General features: G+C 39.6%; 1 protein-coding gene across 1 annotated transcript in view; it reads left to right on the forward strand.

Moving 5' to 3' along the window:
* The first annotated feature begins 6,128 nt into the window (after positions 1–6,128).
* LOC146331931 (protein phosphatase 1 regulatory subunit 1A-like) overlaps positions 6,129–19,779 on the forward strand; it is a 39,428-nt gene continuing 25,777 nt past the window's right edge. Inside the window, exon 1 of the mRNA XM_084745355.1 lies at positions 6,129–6,542. Coding sequence (XP_084601481.1) covers positions 6,462–6,542 — 81 coding nt within the window. The 5' untranslated portion in view covers positions 6,129–6,461. The remainder of the gene's footprint in view (positions 6,543–19,779) is intronic.

A 19,779-nucleotide genomic window follows, 5' to 3' on the forward strand; every position in this document is an offset into this window, starting at 1 on the left:
GCATTCCTGATAAAGCTTTAAGCTCAACTTTATCACTTGTTTAAGTTTATTTGTGCCGACTGGGTCCATTTTTGGTCCTTGTGGTCATTGGGGGGAAAAACTCCTACGCCAACAAGTACTTCCAGTTTTATCAGCAAAAAATAGGACCTCTGAATGTCTTGTTATATAGAACAACCTAACTGTCATTCAGGAAACACAAACATGTAAAATATATAAACAAAAAGAAATACCCAAAAGAAAATGATGACAAGGGAAACGCGTAATCCTTTGAGAGGGAGAGAAAGACGCTGTCAGCTAAAATATTCAAAGAGGGACGCCCCGCCTGGATGTCTGAGTGTGCTCTAGGTGCGTACTTAAAACAATACGATAAAATGCGCAGCAACAAGGACAATGACAGAGAGATATGAGAAATAAATATTTTGGTTACAAGAAACATCCTTGAGACAAAAAGATGAGACAAAGAGAGCGATGGGGGCGTGGGCGCCGTTGTCCACACAGCTGTAGCCTGTGATCTGACAGCTGAGTAAAAGAAAGACTCAACTCATCTGAATTTCATGAGTCTGCAGGGGGCTCAGGCTAAAAGTCTGTGTGTGCAGCAATTATAACACAGACACACCAACAGAGAGCAAGAGGGTGAGGGAGGAGAGAGAGAGAGAGATAAAGGTTGATACTGTTTTATTATTGTTTTACCTACTGAATGCAGTAACTTCACAAGCAAAAGAACTGCAATTACTTTCCAGATACTTAGTCCTTCTTTATCTATGGCTTGCTGACCTTTCCTCGACCCCCTCACTCCCATTTTCCCCCATGGTCATCATCTTGGAAGGCAGCCATCTTGAACGGCGGAGAGGGAGGTCTTAGCCATTATCGGCCATGGTCATGACACAGCACAATTTGTCACACACAACAGGCTTTAATGGCTACAGCGTGAATGAAGGACCTTGTTCAAAAAAAAAAAAAAAAAAAAAAAGCAATGTCAATGTCAGGGGTAAAATGCAGGGCTGTGCTCTTCTGAATGACTAAAAAGCATCAAGAGGTATTTTACTCTACAGCTAACCATTATGCAAATCATGCTGATGTGGATTTTTCCTACGAGTCCAGATAGGACTGGCTGTTTTCCGGTCGTATATTGTCGTGACAAAAAGGTCGATTAGCAGTGTGAAGTGAAGCCTCCAGTTATCAGTGGCAGAGCTGATTGAACAGTTCAGTTGTTGACCAAAAAACAAATCTGGCACGGTGGTTTGTATTGACTTAAAAGAAATCATGTTTTTGTCACTTTGCACCCCTTAAAATTGTGTTTTCCCACCGTATATGTTGCTATGACGATTTTACTACCACTTGGTCAGGTTGTATTTTACACTTTCCACAAGTAACTAATCTGTTGAGCTGCTGAGGAGCAAAATATCCCAGTCCTCCTGTGAGATGCTGAGCCAGCATTAGGATACAAAATATGATGGTATCGAATCAGGGCAGCCAATATTAAAGTTTTTGCTTATAGATTTTTTTTTTTTTTTAATTGCACAGCTTGAATTTGAAAAACATCTTATGTATACACAATTGTAAAACTTGCAAATGACTGGTACATATGTGTCTTTAAAGGACCAGTGTGTAAGATTAACCCTGGGGACAGACAGGATGTGTCGCCCATGCACTGTTCTCAACTCCAGTGATTTTTTAAAATTAAATGCTTATTCTTAGAGAGAGTGAGCAGACACACAGAAACAAGCCAGTGGCCCGCTTGTTATCCAGGAATGCACAAAAAGCTTTAAATGAATACGATTTTTATCTGTGTATGAGATTAGAAAAGAGCAGAAGAGCAGAGGAGCAGAAGTGGTTGTTGACCAGCACTGACAAACTGTGCTTTGCAGTATTCTCATCCTCTGTGCGTCCTTGATGTAAGGGGTATTTATTGGCAGAATATGGCAGGAATGTAATATAACATTCCTAAGAATGTTGAAAATAAGAATTATTGTGTTTTTGTTACCGTAGAATGAGCTGTTTAGATCTACAGCAGATGCAGGTCCTGTGTTTGCACCAACATCATGGTTTGGTCAGTAACCCTGATGCACGGCCATTTCAGAGGTCCTGGGATGTAAACGACAGAATAGAAATATTCAATTACAGCCAACTTCAGGGTAGCTAAGCCATGGAAAAGTTCAGGTAAATGTGTCAAAGCTACTAAAACTTCGAGGGATGGATTTAGTCAGTGGAAAAGGCCACAACATTTCGAGAAACTGGTTAACTGGCGGTGGAGAGCCATATGAGCTGAGTCCCTCTTCTTGCAATAAGAACCACAATATTTATATAATATCTATTTTCTGTCTCAACATAGTGGACTATCTTTTTTTTGTCAAGCCCAGTTTAGGAGCTTAAATGTTATATAGGTTTCATGGTGTGTGAATAATGAGAGAGGCTCAGTATCAACTCATCAGTGACGTGTATTGTAAAAGCCAAGGTAGGCGATCAACTGATCTTTAAGGTGTGGACATTTCATCAAATATCTAAATAAACTACTGAACTAAAATCTTTAACATCATAACAATCTTAAGTCTATGAGCCAAGCAGGAACTCGCAGGCAGAGGCAAAGGTGGAAACATCACTGCACTTATCCAGTGGGCCGTATAACCAGGAAGTAAAACCAGAAACATATATATATGTGTGTATATATATATATATATATATATATACCATAGTTTCTCCTACGTGCTTGAAAGGGGCATTCAGTTGGTTGTAATTTACAACCTCACCACTAGATGCCAATAAATCCTACACACTGATCCTTTAAGGGAGCAATGAAGAGCTTTACTTTTAAGGAGATAACTTAACCAAAACCTAATATTATGCAGCACACTGACATTTACTGTAAAATATAATTAATTGGATAAATAATGGCAGTTGGTATTAAAGATGCATGTACGTGGGCGGTTTAGTTTGATAAATCCAAGTAATATTTTGGTCTGGTTGTTGCTTTTTATTGTCTTCTCTCTGTGACTTGCAGTGATTAATACTTCAGCACAAAATAACACAGAAGATTGTGGTTCGGGTTCAAAATGAGAGAGGATATCATTGCTGCATGATATGATCTGATGGAAGTCTAATAAACCAGTGGCAGGGACTGTAAAAACATGTAATAATAAAACAATATGCAGCATTTTATTATTAGAAACAAACAGGACCTTTACCAATCTGTAGGAGACTTCATGCGTGTGCTGTGGGCTTCTTTCTTTGAAGTTTTCTCAACCAGAAACACCAACACTGTGCTGGTATTAGAGATAACAAAGACTGTATAATTTTACTACTGTTTCCCCTTCAGTCACTGTAAACATCATAGGCTGTATAGGAAAATATGCATCCAGCTGTTGTCAGCTCTTTCTCTCTCTTACACACACACACACACACACACACACACACACACACACACACACACACACACACACACACACGCACACAGCATGTGGTCTCTTATTAACACACTTTTCTGCTTTGATGACAAAGACATAATTTAGGCAAAGCTCTTATTACAGTGGCAGCGTTTTATTATCACTCGCACTCTTCCACACTGAACTACAAGAAAATGAAAATGTTTCTTGTGTGCGCGGACAGTTTGTGTGCAGTTCAGGCCGAGTTAAAAAGAGAAAAAAGGGTTCTGATGTTGTTTTCATTTATTCATAGGTGAATATAGAAGCAGTTTGTTTTTCAGGTCAGAGGACCTGGTGAGGGAAAATATAGCTCTTTATCCATCCTACTGTAGCTCATCCCATTCAGTTACTATAAAATGGGCAAAATAAAAACTGCCCCTTGACTTGAAAGACATAAATTTTGAGTCTCCCTGTGGACTTGTGGTCTGGGGCTCGTGCCATATGGTCACACTGTCCTTGGTTCAATTCCAGCTGGGGGATCTTTGTTGTTGGGGGACCCCTTATCCCCCCTTCTCTTCGCCTTTTCTCATATTTCCTGTCCGTCTCAACTGTGAACTAGCATACTAAAGGTCCAGTGTGTATGATTTAGTGGCAGAATAAGATAGAAATGGAATATAATAGTCTATGTTTTCATCAGTGTATGAAAATAAGAATTATTGCATTTTTTGTTTAGAACCAGAGGTGGTAAAAGTACATACATACATTCTTTACTCAAGTAGAGGTACGGAGTACAGTGTAAAAAAGACTAGTGTAAAAAGTACTAGAAGTAGTCCTCTGAGGGACATTTCTACCAGCTGCTTCTGTGATAAGCTAATTGAACCTGGCACCTATTTTCTACGGTCTTTCTACAGTCTCCTTTTATCTTGTTACATCTTACTTTCTTTTTTGTCTTGTTATGTTTGTCTTGTATGATATTCGCTGATGGATACCCCAAGGAATTTATCTTTTCTACACTGTAAAATTGTACAAGAATCAACTAATCATTTCTCATTAACTTAACTTAAATATATAAGATTTATTTGTTCAAGCAGTATTTATTTTCAACACTTCAGAACACAAAGCCCTTCTAGTCTGATGTCTTTTGACTTGAAATGATGTTGAATGAATAAGTTCAATCAACTTATTAAATTTAGTTTTTAAAGAAATATGATCTGTATATTATCTGACTTCCCAGCATGCATTTTTTGAGAGTCAAACTCTCCTGAGACCCTTTATTTTTTAAAACATATATGATGGAAACTTGCCATGTGGTTTGTTTTCACAACAATGAAAACCCTGCAAACAATTGTGGTTAGTATTTAATTGTTAAAACTGAATAAATTCACTGGGGGCTGTTTCACACACTGTCTTTATGCAAATGCTGTACCAAGGGCGCTCCAACAGGATCAGCTGACACTTCATACTGAGAACTTTTAAAGGAGAAAATCAAATTTGTTTGCAGTGTTTGTTAGTGTCACTGGGGAGCTGTGTGCAGTAATGTAAAACAAAAATAATAAATATAAATATCAAATGCATTAATGCAAAAGTCTGTTTTTAAAATGTGAGGAGCAGAAGCAGGTATTTGTGTCAAAATGTAGGTTGTAAAAGTAAAAAGTCATCAGAAAACGGCCTTTCATGTTTTGCGCAAATTTCATGGCCACCGTAGATTTTCTACATGTTCAGAAGGGGAGGGTGAGACGAGTTGTTTGCAATCTGCAAGTTGCTATTAAGTCCTACACACTGGTACTTTCAGGCAAAATGTCTTCAGAAGATGTTTGTTGTTGGCACAGTCACAGTGCATAATGGTCTAAATGAGAAGAAATCATCTCTTACAGTTTAATGTCTGGAGGAAACTGAGGAAATATCTGTTCGTCAATTTCCAAGATGAGTTCTAAGCTTTTTAATGAAATTACATTGAATTAAAACATACTTTAAAGTAACTACCATTCAAATACCATATGAAATGTGAACTTCAAGTTACAAGTTTGCTTGCAAAATGCTAATACTTCTGGGGATGTATTTTCCCAGATTATTTTTTACTACCCCCACAAAATATACTGCAAATCTGGAGCACCACAGCTCTCATATTCCTCCTGGCTGGTGTCAAATATCAGGGCCCAGTAGACGTGTGATGTAGGGACACTTAGGCTAAGAGGCGATCAATAAAGATTGTGCTGGCCAGGCGGCAGCAAGGACAAGCTTGGTCAGATATGGACAATGCTCAGAGGATCATTTCACAGCTTTATCTTCAGTTTGAGCTCAAAATGAGCCATTATGTGGCCTTTGTGTGAAATATACTGCAGTGATCTGGGAACAATAGCTGTTATTTAATAAAACATTTGTCTGTGACTCACAGATGAAATTTTACATATAACTTAAGCGTGAGATAGAAAGTCAACATGTATATGACTCATTCTGAGTGAGCCTCTTTGTATTTGAAATACCATGTAGGTTATATTTAAGCACGTGTGGGAAGGTGATTTTTTAAAAAAAAAACTTTCTCATAAACCAGAGGATCATGCATCTTTCCTACCCATCCAAGAGATAGATGGAGAGAGAGAGTATGTCTTTGTCATCCTCTCTCTGCCGTCTGTGCAGGGGCTGCTGCAGAACAGCCCAGATCTCAGACATCCAATACAGACAGAAAGAAATGTGACAGGAGGGCGGGACTTACGTGGAAGGGAGCTGGGCACAGCGAATGAGAGTGAAGGAGAGGTGTTCCTAGCCCAGAATGCCCTTGCCTCAGTGCTGAGAGCCGGGAGAGACGGAGAGGAAGGAGAGTGGAGCCTGGGAGGAGACACCAGAAGGTGCTGAAAAGAGAAAATAATTAGAAATTAGGTGCCAAAAAAGCTAGTTAATCAGGGAAAAGTGTGTTAAAAGATACAAGAAAAATAGTGAGAGAGGAACTATCATACAATCTTAGTTTTTCCTAAGCTGGAGCACACTTATTTTCTTTCTCAATCAGCCTCCTTTTCTCTACGGATTCTCCTTCCCTTGGATCATCCCCTCCTCCTCCTCCTCCTCCTCTTCGACCTGTCCTCCTCTTTGACAGACAGAGCCACCATGGAAACCGGGAGCCCCAGGAAGATACAGTTCACTGTCCCCCTGCTGGACACCCACCTGGACCCAGAGGCAGCCGAACAGGTGAGGAGGAGGGAGGAAGAGGAGGGGGTCTTGGTGATTCAAGGGTTTTTTTTATGCATCTGTGGAAAGAGCATTGTGGAAAATGTTTAAGAGAAAATCATGGTTTGTGCTTGTCACTTTGCAAAAAAATTAAACAAAAAAAATGGAAACATTTATTCTACTCATCCAAGCAAGCAGGTGCACACACAGCTGATCAACTCAAGAGGAATTAAAAAGCGCAGTGTGCTGTGTCTGAAACACTAGAGTACAGCCTGTCGACAAATCGCTGCTCTAAAGAAACCACATTTCCAGTTTATTATTTATTGCTCCCCTGCACCTGATTAACAAGCCATGTCTTTTGAATACAGTGCTTAAGTGATCACGATGAATTTAGGATTGATTTTTCCTCCTCCACTCAGAGACACAGTGTCTCAGCAGTGTTAGAAAGGAGTGTTGCAGTGTATGGATGTGTCTCCAGGGGGTTTGCTGTTGTTTTGGTTTCAGTTACTGGCTGCATGCACTGTACAGCAGTGAGATGTGGACAGAAGTATGGTCAGTCTGCTCTCTGTAATCTGATTATTTCTTCACGTCAACTGCAGATATCTTGCTGGATTGTAAAAACATGACTGACATGTTTTAAAGCAAATTGTCACAAGAGGGAGTTACATGCAAGAAGTATTTTAATCGCTTCTTTTTGGGCGTATAAAGTCAACATCACTTAAAGGCGAAATGGCACAGACTTCTCTTATTAGTGACTGAAAAAACCCAGAGGGTGCATTACATGTGCCTTAAGAGAATATAGTGAAAAGACGTGTCCCATTTTCTGGTTTTTATAAATATAACATGAACAGGACAGGTCATTCATAATGAATGAGCCTCGAGTAAAACCGGCAAAGATTTATGAGTCTAAGTCTCTCTCTCATTCTGCTGTTCACTTTTTTTCCCCACTGTGGCTGTAAGGCCTTAAAATGTCAGGAGTGTGAGTTTGCCCTTGTGAGGACCTTTTATTGGATAGTTAGAGGATATAAGGGTCAGGCTGAGTTGGAGCTACCGGTATGACCGAGATTTCTAACTTTGCAACACTCAGATGTGAGGAGCTGAACGTGAATCATCTGCATTGTGTTGGTGTGCACTGTGACAGCTTGGTGGGCGTCACATACATTTCTGTATTTTCAAGGTTTGAATGAACTAACACAAGTGATATACAGGTTATAAGACTTATACAAAGCCTGCAGACTTTTCATGTCTAAAATGCACTGAACCATAATGCTCCATAATGTCCTTTGATGCATAAAGCTCCACTCGGCTGGAGAAAATTACCTGTAAGTGAAATAACTTCCATCATACAGAAAGGAGAAGGAGAACATAGAAAGGAGAACCAGTTTCAATGCACGCATCATTTTTACATTGCATGTTAGTAGTTTTCAAACTGGGGTCCAGGGACAAAAAGAGGAATAAGTTTTACTACATTTTTTTGAAGGTGGGAGTTTCAGTTTTTCAAACCTAAAAATAAAATTTAAAAAAATACTTAAAGGGATTTCTTAAGACAAAATCCTCTAAATTTGGTGTTCGGTGGTTTAAAGTGCATCTACTGTGAGGGTCCTTGATATGAAAAAGTTTGGGAACCCCTCTTTTATGTCATGGTTTGTAATCTTTAGGTACAAACGACTTGATGTTAATTCAGTTTCTCTTGATACTTATTTTTTCCTCGTAACATCAAACAAGCTTGTTTTATGGTTTAACAAGACTGAATTAAAGATGAGTTAATGTGTTCTTTTTTGACACAGATCAACAACAGACACAACTTAAATTCAAAACAGGCAACAGATCTCTTCAAAGTGATAATAATCACATGATTGTTTGAATAAGTATTTAGCCCCTTTCAAAGGATAAATCTAAATCACTGGTGCAGCCATGAGGCCTTTTCCCTGCTATGACGTGCCAAAATGGGTGCCATGCCATTGGTCAGATGGCCCATTATTCCATCAAGCTGTTATTCCAAAAACATTCACCCATTGCTGTTGACCCCAAAAGACAGAGCCTGATATCTCTAACCTACTTATATAACTTGGTAGTAGTGACAGTGGTAGTTGCAGTGTAGCAGACGTAACCAAACTGCAACCATGTCACAACATTAACCACGTGTTTATCATAGTTACCATGATGACAAAGATCATCTGACAAAGGTCACATCACTTTGTCCTTTCCAGCACATCCAAATACACTAAAATATTAAGGGCAACAAAATCCAGGGCGTGTGTATTTTTTTAATAACAGGCCTTTAGGGCAGTGGGCTTGATAACAAGCTGTCAGATGAATGGGCTTTTCATCCAGTGAGACGTGTTTTGGACTATTAGGGTTTTGGAATAATGGGCAATTGGGAAAATGGACAATACCCCCAAAATGTTCACTGTGAAAAAGGTCAACTGCTATTAAAAGGCACATAATGGAATTAAAGAGAGATTGCCTGTGTGTAGTCAAAAGGTCCCAAGGCAACATTCCTCAGCTTATAACCTCCAACTATAATAACTGCAGTGTGGAGGGATGTCCTGTGCACTGTGCACTGTGAATACAGAAGAAATACACTTCTCACTACCCATGCAATGCTTCATTGTCATCAAAGACTTTCAATAGAGGAGAAACGTAACTCATCCTCTCATAAAAGGACTGACCAGTAGAAAACTGATCTCAAATATTCTGAAATGGAAAAATTTTCGTGGCTTAGCCCACTCATTCCCACAGACTGTGTCAGGACCCATAGGTGGGTCACAAGAGATTTTAAAATAAATATAGAAAATATATTTCCTATTTTATTATTATTTCTAAAATATTTAGCATGTGAATGTTTTTTAAAATGGCCATGAAAATGGCCAGGAATGGTTTGTGTTTTTTAAAAAGTGCCCCCCCCCAACAAAAGAAAAAAAAAAAAAAAAAAGGGAAACACTGGCATAGACATTGCTTTTGGCTAACAATCCCACAATGCAATGCTCCACATTTTACAGATGAAAATAACTATTGAGTGACTCTACAGCTGTCACGGATGGCACAAAATGATGATGACTGCTATTGTCCAAAATGTCCATTTAGTGCTCTGTATTGAGTTAACTACTCAGCGTATTTTATATAGGGAGTAGTGAAAGTGTGAATGAGGGAGTGATTTCAGGCACTTTGATAACGACCTCACTGTTCAGAGTCAGAGAGAGTCAGAATCAATTTGTTTGCCATTTGCAGTAGGTACTACATTGGAAATGGGGGTGCGAGAGCCTTTAAAACACAGGGAAAAAAACAATGCATCATGCAGATAGAATATAAAACCAAAAAAAAAAAAAATGAAATAAAAAACACTACATAAAAAACACAGCATAAAAGGAAAAAGAGAAACAAATGCAAATGCAACTCAACAAACAAACAAACCAACAAACAACCCAGCTCAGAAATAAAGTGCACAAATAGTGATGCACTAATCAAAGTACTTATGCTTATAAGTTGAAAAAACACACTAAACAGACAGCATAACAAGCAGCAACATCATCTTGATCTTGTTAGCTTTCACTCTGAGTTGTTACTGTTAATGGAAACCCAACATTTCACACTGCTGCTTCACATTATAACTACTGAGCTGGCAGAACACAAGTCAAGCAATCAAAGGAAATGATATGTATTTGTCAAATTTAATTACATTCCAGTTTGTACCATATCTGTTGTCGTGCACCAATATACAACAGCCAAGTAACTGTATGTGAAAACCTACCAAAACCAAAAATACTAGGACATCCTACTGCATACGGTTGCATTTTGCAGAATGCAAATTAGCATGCTTTTCTGGCTGTTCTGATTCACAATTCTCTGAGGAAGATACGTCACATTAATGGAGACGCCAAGAGAGCACAGGCAGATGACAACTCATTCATGTTGTGTTTCACATTGCATACCTTTTTTTCTTTTAAATTTCAGATGTCATGCTACAGATTGCACATGTGAGTGAAGGGTCAAAGTTTGAGGTGCAATGTTATGATGAAGTTGTATGTTCCAGTTGTAGGTAAACTGAATGCAACACTTTGTAAGAACAGCTGCATTATGTACTAAATGTAGCAACAGAGGTGCTCATGACGTGATGGAAAAAAAATGGTTTGTTTGGCTGCACTGTAAACAGATACACCTGCTATTGTATTACCTCTGCTGGTGTGTTTCTGACCACGTAGCTGCTCAAGAAGTGTTTTCTGCCCCCAGACTACTGCGACCTGTCGTGTCAAATCACACTCGTTGTTCCTATGGTAACCACAGGTGTTGTGAAAACAAGTGAAGGACTGAAAACTTCTGGTCTGTAACTTTAATGAAACTGCGGCAGATGAGCATGACACACTGGATGTTGTGATTATCCAGGCCAGAAACTTATTAGTTAGTGCTACTGTGGAGCTCATTATGTTTCTGTTTAACGAAGAATCATTATTATATGTGTAATTGGGCGACTGATATTAGAGACACTGCCTGTAAATTGATGCCCGTGGTAAATTTGCAAAAATGAATGTAGTTTGTTGTGTGAGTCTGTGTGTGCATCCATACAGTGCATTTATCTTACCTTTTGTTCTTCCGCTCATCTGAAAGGTCCAGATGTATGCTGTAATTAAAGTTGCTCAGGTCTGCCTGTCTCTTTTGTTTTTGTCTTGAGTCGTCTGTATTTATTTAGCCACACGTCCGATCTGCAGCCATTTAATAGAACCTTAAACACCTACAGCCTGGTGTTTACCGACTCATCTTCACCAGCCGACAGATCTCCTTTTAAGCTGTATACAAGAAAAAATCAGTTTACCCCTTCTGCAAAGACTCAAGAGAGTTCTTAGCTCTCAGTCTCAATAAACATGGCCAAAGCCTGGCTGATTGCCATTGAGACTTCACCCTTTTAGGCTATTTATTCTGTGACCACTGTGAGTGGTCACTGAGCCTGAATAGCCTGCTGGGCCTTAAGTGTGTGGTTTTATGTGTGTGTGCAAGAAAGACAGAGGACCCGGCCAGACAGCCCAACAGCTAAAACAGTCAGACATAAAGGAAAAAAAGGAAAGGAAATCTCAAGATGTGAAAAAACAAAAAGTATGTGCTTGTTTCCATGTTTGCAAGCACACTTATGAATGTCCCGCCAGGGGGCTTCACCCATGGTTCAGTAATCTCTGCAACCTGACACCTCCCAGCATGATGAATCAGCCTCCGTGGAGAACTGCACGTCAGTCAGAACAGCCTCCCTGAGGTCTGACCCTCACAACAGCACACACATACACACACACACACTCATCCTCTCTTATCCACACACACAGATACAGTGTGTGCCACCCTTGTCATAACCTCACATTAGAACTCACTGTGTACTCATGAGTACAAACTGACTGCACCTGATGAAGGCTGAGACCTGATAGTGTCAGTGGATGGCTAAAAGATATTATTTGCAGATTATTTTTCTTTTTTTTTCTGGAAATATTTTATTCTTCGCACTATTAGTTATTATTAGTTTCTAACAGGTTGTATTGTAGTTTGACAGTTTGATGGAGCAGTTTGACGTTTTGAGCAATATACTCGTTTTTTGCAGAGACCTTCAAGAGAAGATTAATACCAGTCTCATGCCTCCCCATTAAAGATGCAATATGTAAGAATATTAGTTTAAAACATTCAAAAACTAAAGTAAATAAAATTATTGACAGAATTTGAAGAAACTGAAGAAACAGTTTTGACAAATGACATTACACAAGCTCTGTTAGCTTTTTTTTTTAGTCTTATAAATGAACAAATCAAATATCAGAGAAGGAAATATTCTTAACCATATGACGCCTTCTGTATTCAAGTTTCTCTCTTTTACCAAATCAAGGCAAGTCTAAATGCCTTGTTTACTCATCTTAAAACAAAAATAAATCTCAGCAGCCTTTGGTTAATTGTTCTTTTGACTGTTCCATCAATCATCAACTCTGGTTTGGTTGAAATAAACCGTTAATTCACTGAATTATGTATTTCTGTCATTTCTGGAAGTCAGAGTTCTCGTCGGAGCAGTACATCACTTTGGTACCGGCCTCTGTCGATCTCAGAGGCTGTGTTTGGTCCCAGTCTGGCTGTGTTCACTGGGAGGCTGCTTAGTCTAGGTCTGTTGGCCACTCATGCAGCTCCGGCTCTGGTGCCCATTACAGTGTTATTCTTTGCTCAGGACCCCAAGCTTGAAAACCTCCTCCTCCTCTCCACAGTTCAGAGCTCCTGTGCACGCAGCGTAAACACCTGGACCTCTGCCTTCCTCATCCAGGCAGAGTCAGCCACATTACTACACTACTAGCACCACAAACACTACTAGCTGCACAGCCGACTCGCTCAGGCAGGCTAACTGTAGCTGCTGTTACTCTAGTGATATGCTGCCCTGGATTTGTTTTAAGTACGCATGTGACAGAATTCTGCAATTCGTACATATATAACCAATACATATGATCTATAGCTATAAACTATAACCTCCTGTAATCTAGGAGATTATAGTTCAGCATAAAAGGGGAAGTTAGTCTGTCTTTGCCCCCCGAAAGAACCCAAAACAAAGAGATGGTTGCCTGGTTGCCAAAGAAAAATTACTTTTTAACTTTGAGTGTCCTTGCAAGACTCCAGGAGGTTGCTGTGCCTGCCCATGAAGCAATCTGTATTTTTGTATGGATTAAACATATTAGAAAGAATATGATTTAACATGATCTTTAGAGGTGCTGTTATATTTAACCGACAGAGGTATCGATCTTCTCAAATAACTCACAGCATGAAAGCCTATGTCACAAAATGTCAAAGTATTCCTTTAACAATACACAACAGAGGCCAACAGAGGCTTGAAAAAGCTCGATGAACATGACAGGGCGCACCACCAAACAGCGAACTCCTGCTGAATTGTGCTTTGAAGGGTCCAGTCCAGTCCAGAACCAGTCAAGTGTATTGTCCCTGTTTCCAGTCTTTGTACCAAGCTAGGTTAACTGGCTGCTAGCTGTAGCATAAAAGTAGTAGCATGAAAGTCTCAGCAACAAAGTACATATGTATATTTTCCAAACTGTCAGGTCTACATTCAATTCAACATACACACACTAATGAATCCATTATTATGGGACTGAGGCAGTAGTCTGATTTACTAATAAAATGGAGGATGTAAATCATGATTAACACAGCTTGTTTAACCTCTCATGTCGACCCAAAATTTACCTTTATTTGCGTGCAGCTTTGAGTTACCATCAAAAAACACCGGCAGACACTTGAGATTGAAGTCCTATATTACATTACTATTATTAGGCACTGGCCTGAGAAAACCACATTCAGAGCTGAAGGAATTATTCTCCTCGCTGAGATGATGAATCGTGACATTTCGAGGTGATGTTCTTTTATTACAGACATTTCAGGGCTGACAGTGTCCTCACTAATATTCCCTTTGCTGATGTGTTGGACCATCTTTGTCCTTCACTGAGAACATAACAATTACTCTGTGTTGCCTCAGGGGGAACATTTTCCAAGAAGAACTTAGGAGTGCAGTAGATTTTATTTATTATCACAGTGTGCGTATCTTCTGCACATTAAACCAATTAAGACCCTTTAAACTGAAAATATACGATTTTATACAGGAGATAACTCATTACTGTTTTGTACAGTTAGAAACTATGGTTTTATTTTTAACTGCTGATGCTGTTTGACCCCTCCCCAGTAATTGTACAAGGCACGATGACAGCAAACCTGATGGGCTTTGGATTTCTTCACATGCCAAAGAAGCATCTTGCATGGGGATGTAATGAGCGTTATGTTTGGATGTTTTTTCCTTGTGTAAAGTAATGGATTAAAGGGATATCTATTAACATCAATTGCAAACATTAACATGTCTAACCCGCTAGCTGCCTACACTTGTAACCAAGTGTTATCCAACTTCCAAAGCCAAGGAGAATTAGCCATGTAGCTAACATTAACCCTGGTCATAACTACCATATAGATTGTGTGAAGTATTGAAGTATTTCTTCAATGTGTGGAAGATGGTCCTAGATTTCAGAGGTAGCTTGACTTACATGACTTGACTCATGTTGCAAATTTGAGGTGTTGACTTTGACTTGATTTTCATGACTTGAGACTTCACTTAGACTTGAAAGAGATAGCTTGAAATGAATTAATGAAATTAGCAACCTACTGAAATAGGACATACCAGCAGATGCCAACGCACAAGGTAGCCATCATGGAGGGAGTGAGTCCAAAAATACTAAAATTTGGTTTCAAGGATTATCTTGTCAGTGACTGTAGTGAGAAGAGAACAGCTCAAAAATCAGTGACGTGACCACCACAACTTCATCCACCAAAAAAGCAAAGAAAGTGAGGCTACTGGTTGGTCAAACATTAGCTAGAAAGCAAACAATAAATTTAAGCTATGTTGGACTTGACTTCAAATCAGTTACATTTTACTAAGAAGACTAATGTGTGTAAAAGACCACTGAGGGACTCAGTCAGGGCCATTTGACCAATAAACATATGCAGACATGTTACTAGCTAACTTGACTTAAGACTTGTCTTGCAGAGCAGGGACTTGACAGCAACTTGGTAGTGACTTGTTGTACCTAAGATGGATGTAATCAGAAAGTAGAGTGATGATCGCAGACCTGTGCTGCTCTTTACTTACAACCAGAGATGGAGTTTTTTAAATCAACTCACAGAGCTATTGCTGGCTTAATTAGCTAGTTAGCTACAGCTGATAAGATCTGGCAGCAAGGGTTTTTGATTCATAAAAACTGACAACTGCTGGAAGGAAATCAGAAACCTGCTTTTGTCTTCTTCTGTCTGAGCAGCCATTGATGCCAAAATGAATGATTTTCAGGTGGAAAATCTTCTGCCATTATTATTATATAATGCATATGCACATTGCAGCAATAGGAAGGCAGGGATTAGCAAAGAGACAGTTTCTATCTCCTTGACACATTTGGTCCTGTTTAGTCGGTCAAGGCACACATAGAGTGCAGGTTCACAGCTGCTGCAATAACAAGCCCGAGCAGATAAGTTCAAAGCTACAATCAACGAAAATATAAGGTTTAGCCCTCGTTGTCCCTAAGTTGTATTTTATGATAAAACTGCTGCGATTTACCTCTGTGATTTTCAACCAAATCGAAAATGTTCTTGGATCTATTACAGCTTGTGAACTGCATCTAACCCCTGCTCCCCTGTGAAGTGGCTGAGTGATATTCAGTGAGATAAGACGATAAAGAGGACTGTTACCGGAGGGGAAGACAAAGGATTGGTAGAAACTGAGAGGGAAGCAGAGGACTGAAGAAACTGAGATGAAAGTGGAAGTCGATGATCTGGGTTTTTATTGTTGTGTGAATGCAGTAATTCAGAGCCAAATGAGACCACAGTTGGAGAGTCTGTGAGGATTTCTAATGGCTGAGCGCTGATTTTAGCCTGAACAATACCAAGATCATATTTCAAATGACAGAATGGAGGAAGAGGAATCTCATCAATCTCGCCTGTCTGTGGATTGTACTGAATCTCTGACAGCTCAGTGCAGCCTCAGCCTACCCACTAACAAGGTGTTGGGAAAGTTTTCTCTAACCTTTATTTCTGCAGCAATTTACTGGGCGTGCCGTGGATGCCCTTTTTCTGAGGGCGCTGAGCGGCGCAAACACATTGTTCCCGTGAAGGGCACAGGGCAACTCTGAAAGTGCAGGAATCACAAAAAGTACCACAGATTTTCTCAAAGGCAATCACAGTTAGGATATAAATGCTTTATGACCTACTGCAGGATTTCCTAAAGTAGATTTTGAATCAAACACCTTTTTTTCTACCTCTGTCACCTCCATTAGTTATAAGTTTGGTTTTTCCATGATAAGAAACAGGTTCCCAAGCAATAAAACCTGAACAATGATTGTAGCTGTAGCTGGAATTGCAATGTGTTCATGTGACAGGACAGTGGGCATTCAATACATGGACAAAACCAGCAAAATACTAAATATCACCACTGAGGCAGCACCACATTAACAGTAATGCCATGTGTGGTGTCATGTAGATCCTCGTCCCTCTCTAACAGCTCAAAAAATACGCTTTACGTTGTTTTGTCAGCTTGATTTTGAAATGATGCCATACTTCACAGAAGCGATTTTTCAGGGAAAACTCTTAAGTTGTGGCTTAGATCAATAGCTGTAAATTATGTCCCAAATGGCTTTTTTATAGTGTTATTTATTTATTTGTTGCGTGTAGGGTCTATATTGTTTGCTGTGTGCATGAATGGATTAGGTGGTGAATGAGTTCCCCACAGAGGATTTATAAAGTTTTCTAATCTAATCTAAAATGGCACCTGAGCTCTGTTTATGGTGTCAGAGACGCCATATACCATATTGGTGTTGACAGCAGTTTTTACTTTGCATCAATCCCAAATTCTATATATGTCCATATGGATTTCTGCTATTAGAGTTTTATAACAGTCTGTTCATAAGAGGTCTAACTACACCCCAGTCTTGACTGCAAATGATGTGTCTTTTACTCAGACGTCTCACTCAACAGATATGCTCTCATTTTAATCTATGCAGCTGTCTGCCCCAGCTCTATTCAGGCTTGTGTGACAGCTTCATTGCATTGGCATAGAACTGCCACCTGAAGCATTTATTTAAGCTTCAAAACTCTGTTTTAATACTTTCATAACTATGAGGTTGATGCCCAAAGAAAAGGCACTGAATACATCTTTTTGTCTACATTTCTAACCTGTTCTCCCTCTCCTGTGACCTTGTCGTGGTCCTGGGTTATGCTGCAGGTGGGTCTGTGGCCCCTGGTAGATTTACCAGATTGGTCTCAAAAGAACTGTTACAGAAACCACAAACTCCATTTTGTAACCTGAACGTGCTCCTGAGTCAGAGAGCAGCTATCTCTGCTCCAGTATGAACTCCCAGACTCCTTTCACTTTACCAGCAGCTGGGAAGCCAGACACAGGAACATCTTGAATTTCTTCCATTGTGTTTATGCAAGGGCAAACTGTAACCTTCTCTGTACATTTACTGCCACTAGACATGCTCACTGCTAAACTTTCACTCTGCTCTGATGTCCAACACCTGTCTGCCTGCCTGCCAGTCTCTTTTTTTACTAAAACACACTCACTATGCACATACACACACACACTGCTGTGCCTTTGCCACAAACATATGCATCATGTTGATAGAAAAACTGATGAATATCAGTGGAAAACTGCACACTGTACAGAAGGTTTGGCTGCTTATGTTCTGCTGACGCTTTGAAATTCATGAACAGCAGGGAAGCAGTATAGACAGACACTTGTCACATGAGCACGTTACACCAAACATACAGTAAGAAAATTCACTATGCAGTATATGAAACAATTTCCTAATTTCTCTATACATTAGTTTTCTGCAAACAAAGGGAACATAGAAATGGAAACTTCCAAGTTCTGCTCCAGAAGTAAGAAAACTTCCTCTAGCCTTAGATGGTACAGAGCTTTTCTCAACAGTATGGTCTGTGCCTTTCTTCTTTTGTTAAGATAATGACGTAGTTCAATGAAAAAGGATATAATTTCCCATAACCTTCATGGGAAAAACATCAGAAAGACCCAGGCTGAATGAGAGACTGGACTGAGTTACAGATGTGAGTGAAACAGAAGCTACCCCAGACTTTGTCTCTACATTTGTATATGCACATATTCCTAATTTTGGGGTAAAATATGTTTTTCATGGTCCTTTGTTCAATCTCAGTTTATGGAAAAGTTAGGGTAATCACTTAAGTCTTTTCTACGTATTGGGTTTTTAATGAGGTCAGAGGAAAATAAGTAATATTTGAGGGAAAATAACTGGTTAATTTTGGAATTATTGTTCCTTTTTTGAACACACACCACTGTGGTCTGTGAGACCACAAACAATTATTAAGTGTAAAACCAATGTCAACAAAACACAAGGGTTAAATATGAAAGACTCTGACTCTGCTGTCTCTTGGCCTGACCTATATTTCCCAGCCAAGGGTGTTTTGTCCGCTGCCCCCACACAGCAGGAATATTAGGCATGCAGGCTTTTCCTGCCCACCCATCACTTTCGCAGGCTGTTTTTTGTTCATTGTTGTGAGAAGTGACAGAACTGCATTTTAAACGGACCGTGGGTTGAAAGGCAGGCATGGAGGTTCGAGGGGTGAGTCTGTCCAGTAAGCGGTGGTATTTGTGTGAGCGAAGGATCAGGGAGTTTGCTCTGCCGCCGGGTGAGGAGAATAACAATGACTCTGGGCATAATCAGTTCTACACAGCCATGGCTTGTTGTGTTTTAATGTGGGCTGGGTGTCGGATTTTCTGGAATGGCAACAAAACACACATACACACAAGGCCGAAAGATTTGTAGTACACACAAGAGTACTAAACAAAATTAGATTTTTTTTGAAATTTTTCAAAACCTGAGCCCCAAGGTGTTTTGCAGAAATATACAGAACAAATCAAACCAAACCTCAGCAAAAAAAAATCAGTAAAATGCCTTTAAAAAAACAGGACTTACAGTTTGATGTGATTTAAAACTTTCTCGCTTACCTAACCCACAGGGGGAGACTGTTCAATAAGCAAAACCATGTAGTCTTCAGCTTTCATTGTGATACAGTTTGGAGACTTTGCTCAGTGGATCAGTGGTACCACAGACGTAGGGAGCATGTAGCATGGAGCCTTATAGATTTTAAGTTGACTTGGCTTTTTTTGTAATCAAGAATTCATGAATACAAAGTGTGTTTTCTCAACCGTCAGACCCTTCTAAAGCTATAAGGAATGACGGTGTCGTGCGCTCAACAACAGGAAAATTCAGATCGTTATGTTTGTTTTTCAAGAAGAAAGTTTTGAATCAGTCACTGATTTCTGCAAGATATGTATGCAAATAACTCTTTCTCAAAAGTAATTAAAAGTAATTTTGTTCAGACTGTAGATTGCATGGTTCAGATCATCATTCATATCCACACTGAATCTAAATGAGTCTAAATTAACTGGCCTCAATTCACACCTGGTATCACAGTGTGACTCAAAAGGAACTTAAATGTTTGGATTTAGCTTCCCCTGGATTATGTTTCTTTGAGTGAAAGGAACACTGCATTTATTTACCACACTTTGGTCTCAGAGAGCTGGTGTGGGTGGACAGCGTGCACACGAAGAGCAGGACTGTGACACCAGAGTCCAGGGATTATGTCCAGACCCTGGTCTGTGGTCTTACCCAAAATGTCTTCTCCAACTCCATTACTGTTTTTCAAGTTGCTGATCAGACTGACCGGTGCACAGAAGTCC

This window comes from Lutjanus erythropterus, chromosome 2, assembly GCF_056507025.1.
Source record: "Lutjanus erythropterus isolate fLutEry1 chromosome 2, fLutEry1.hap2, whole genome shotgun sequence".
NCBI lineage: Eukaryota > Metazoa > Chordata > Actinopteri > Lutjaniformes > Lutjanidae > Lutjanus > Lutjanus erythropterus.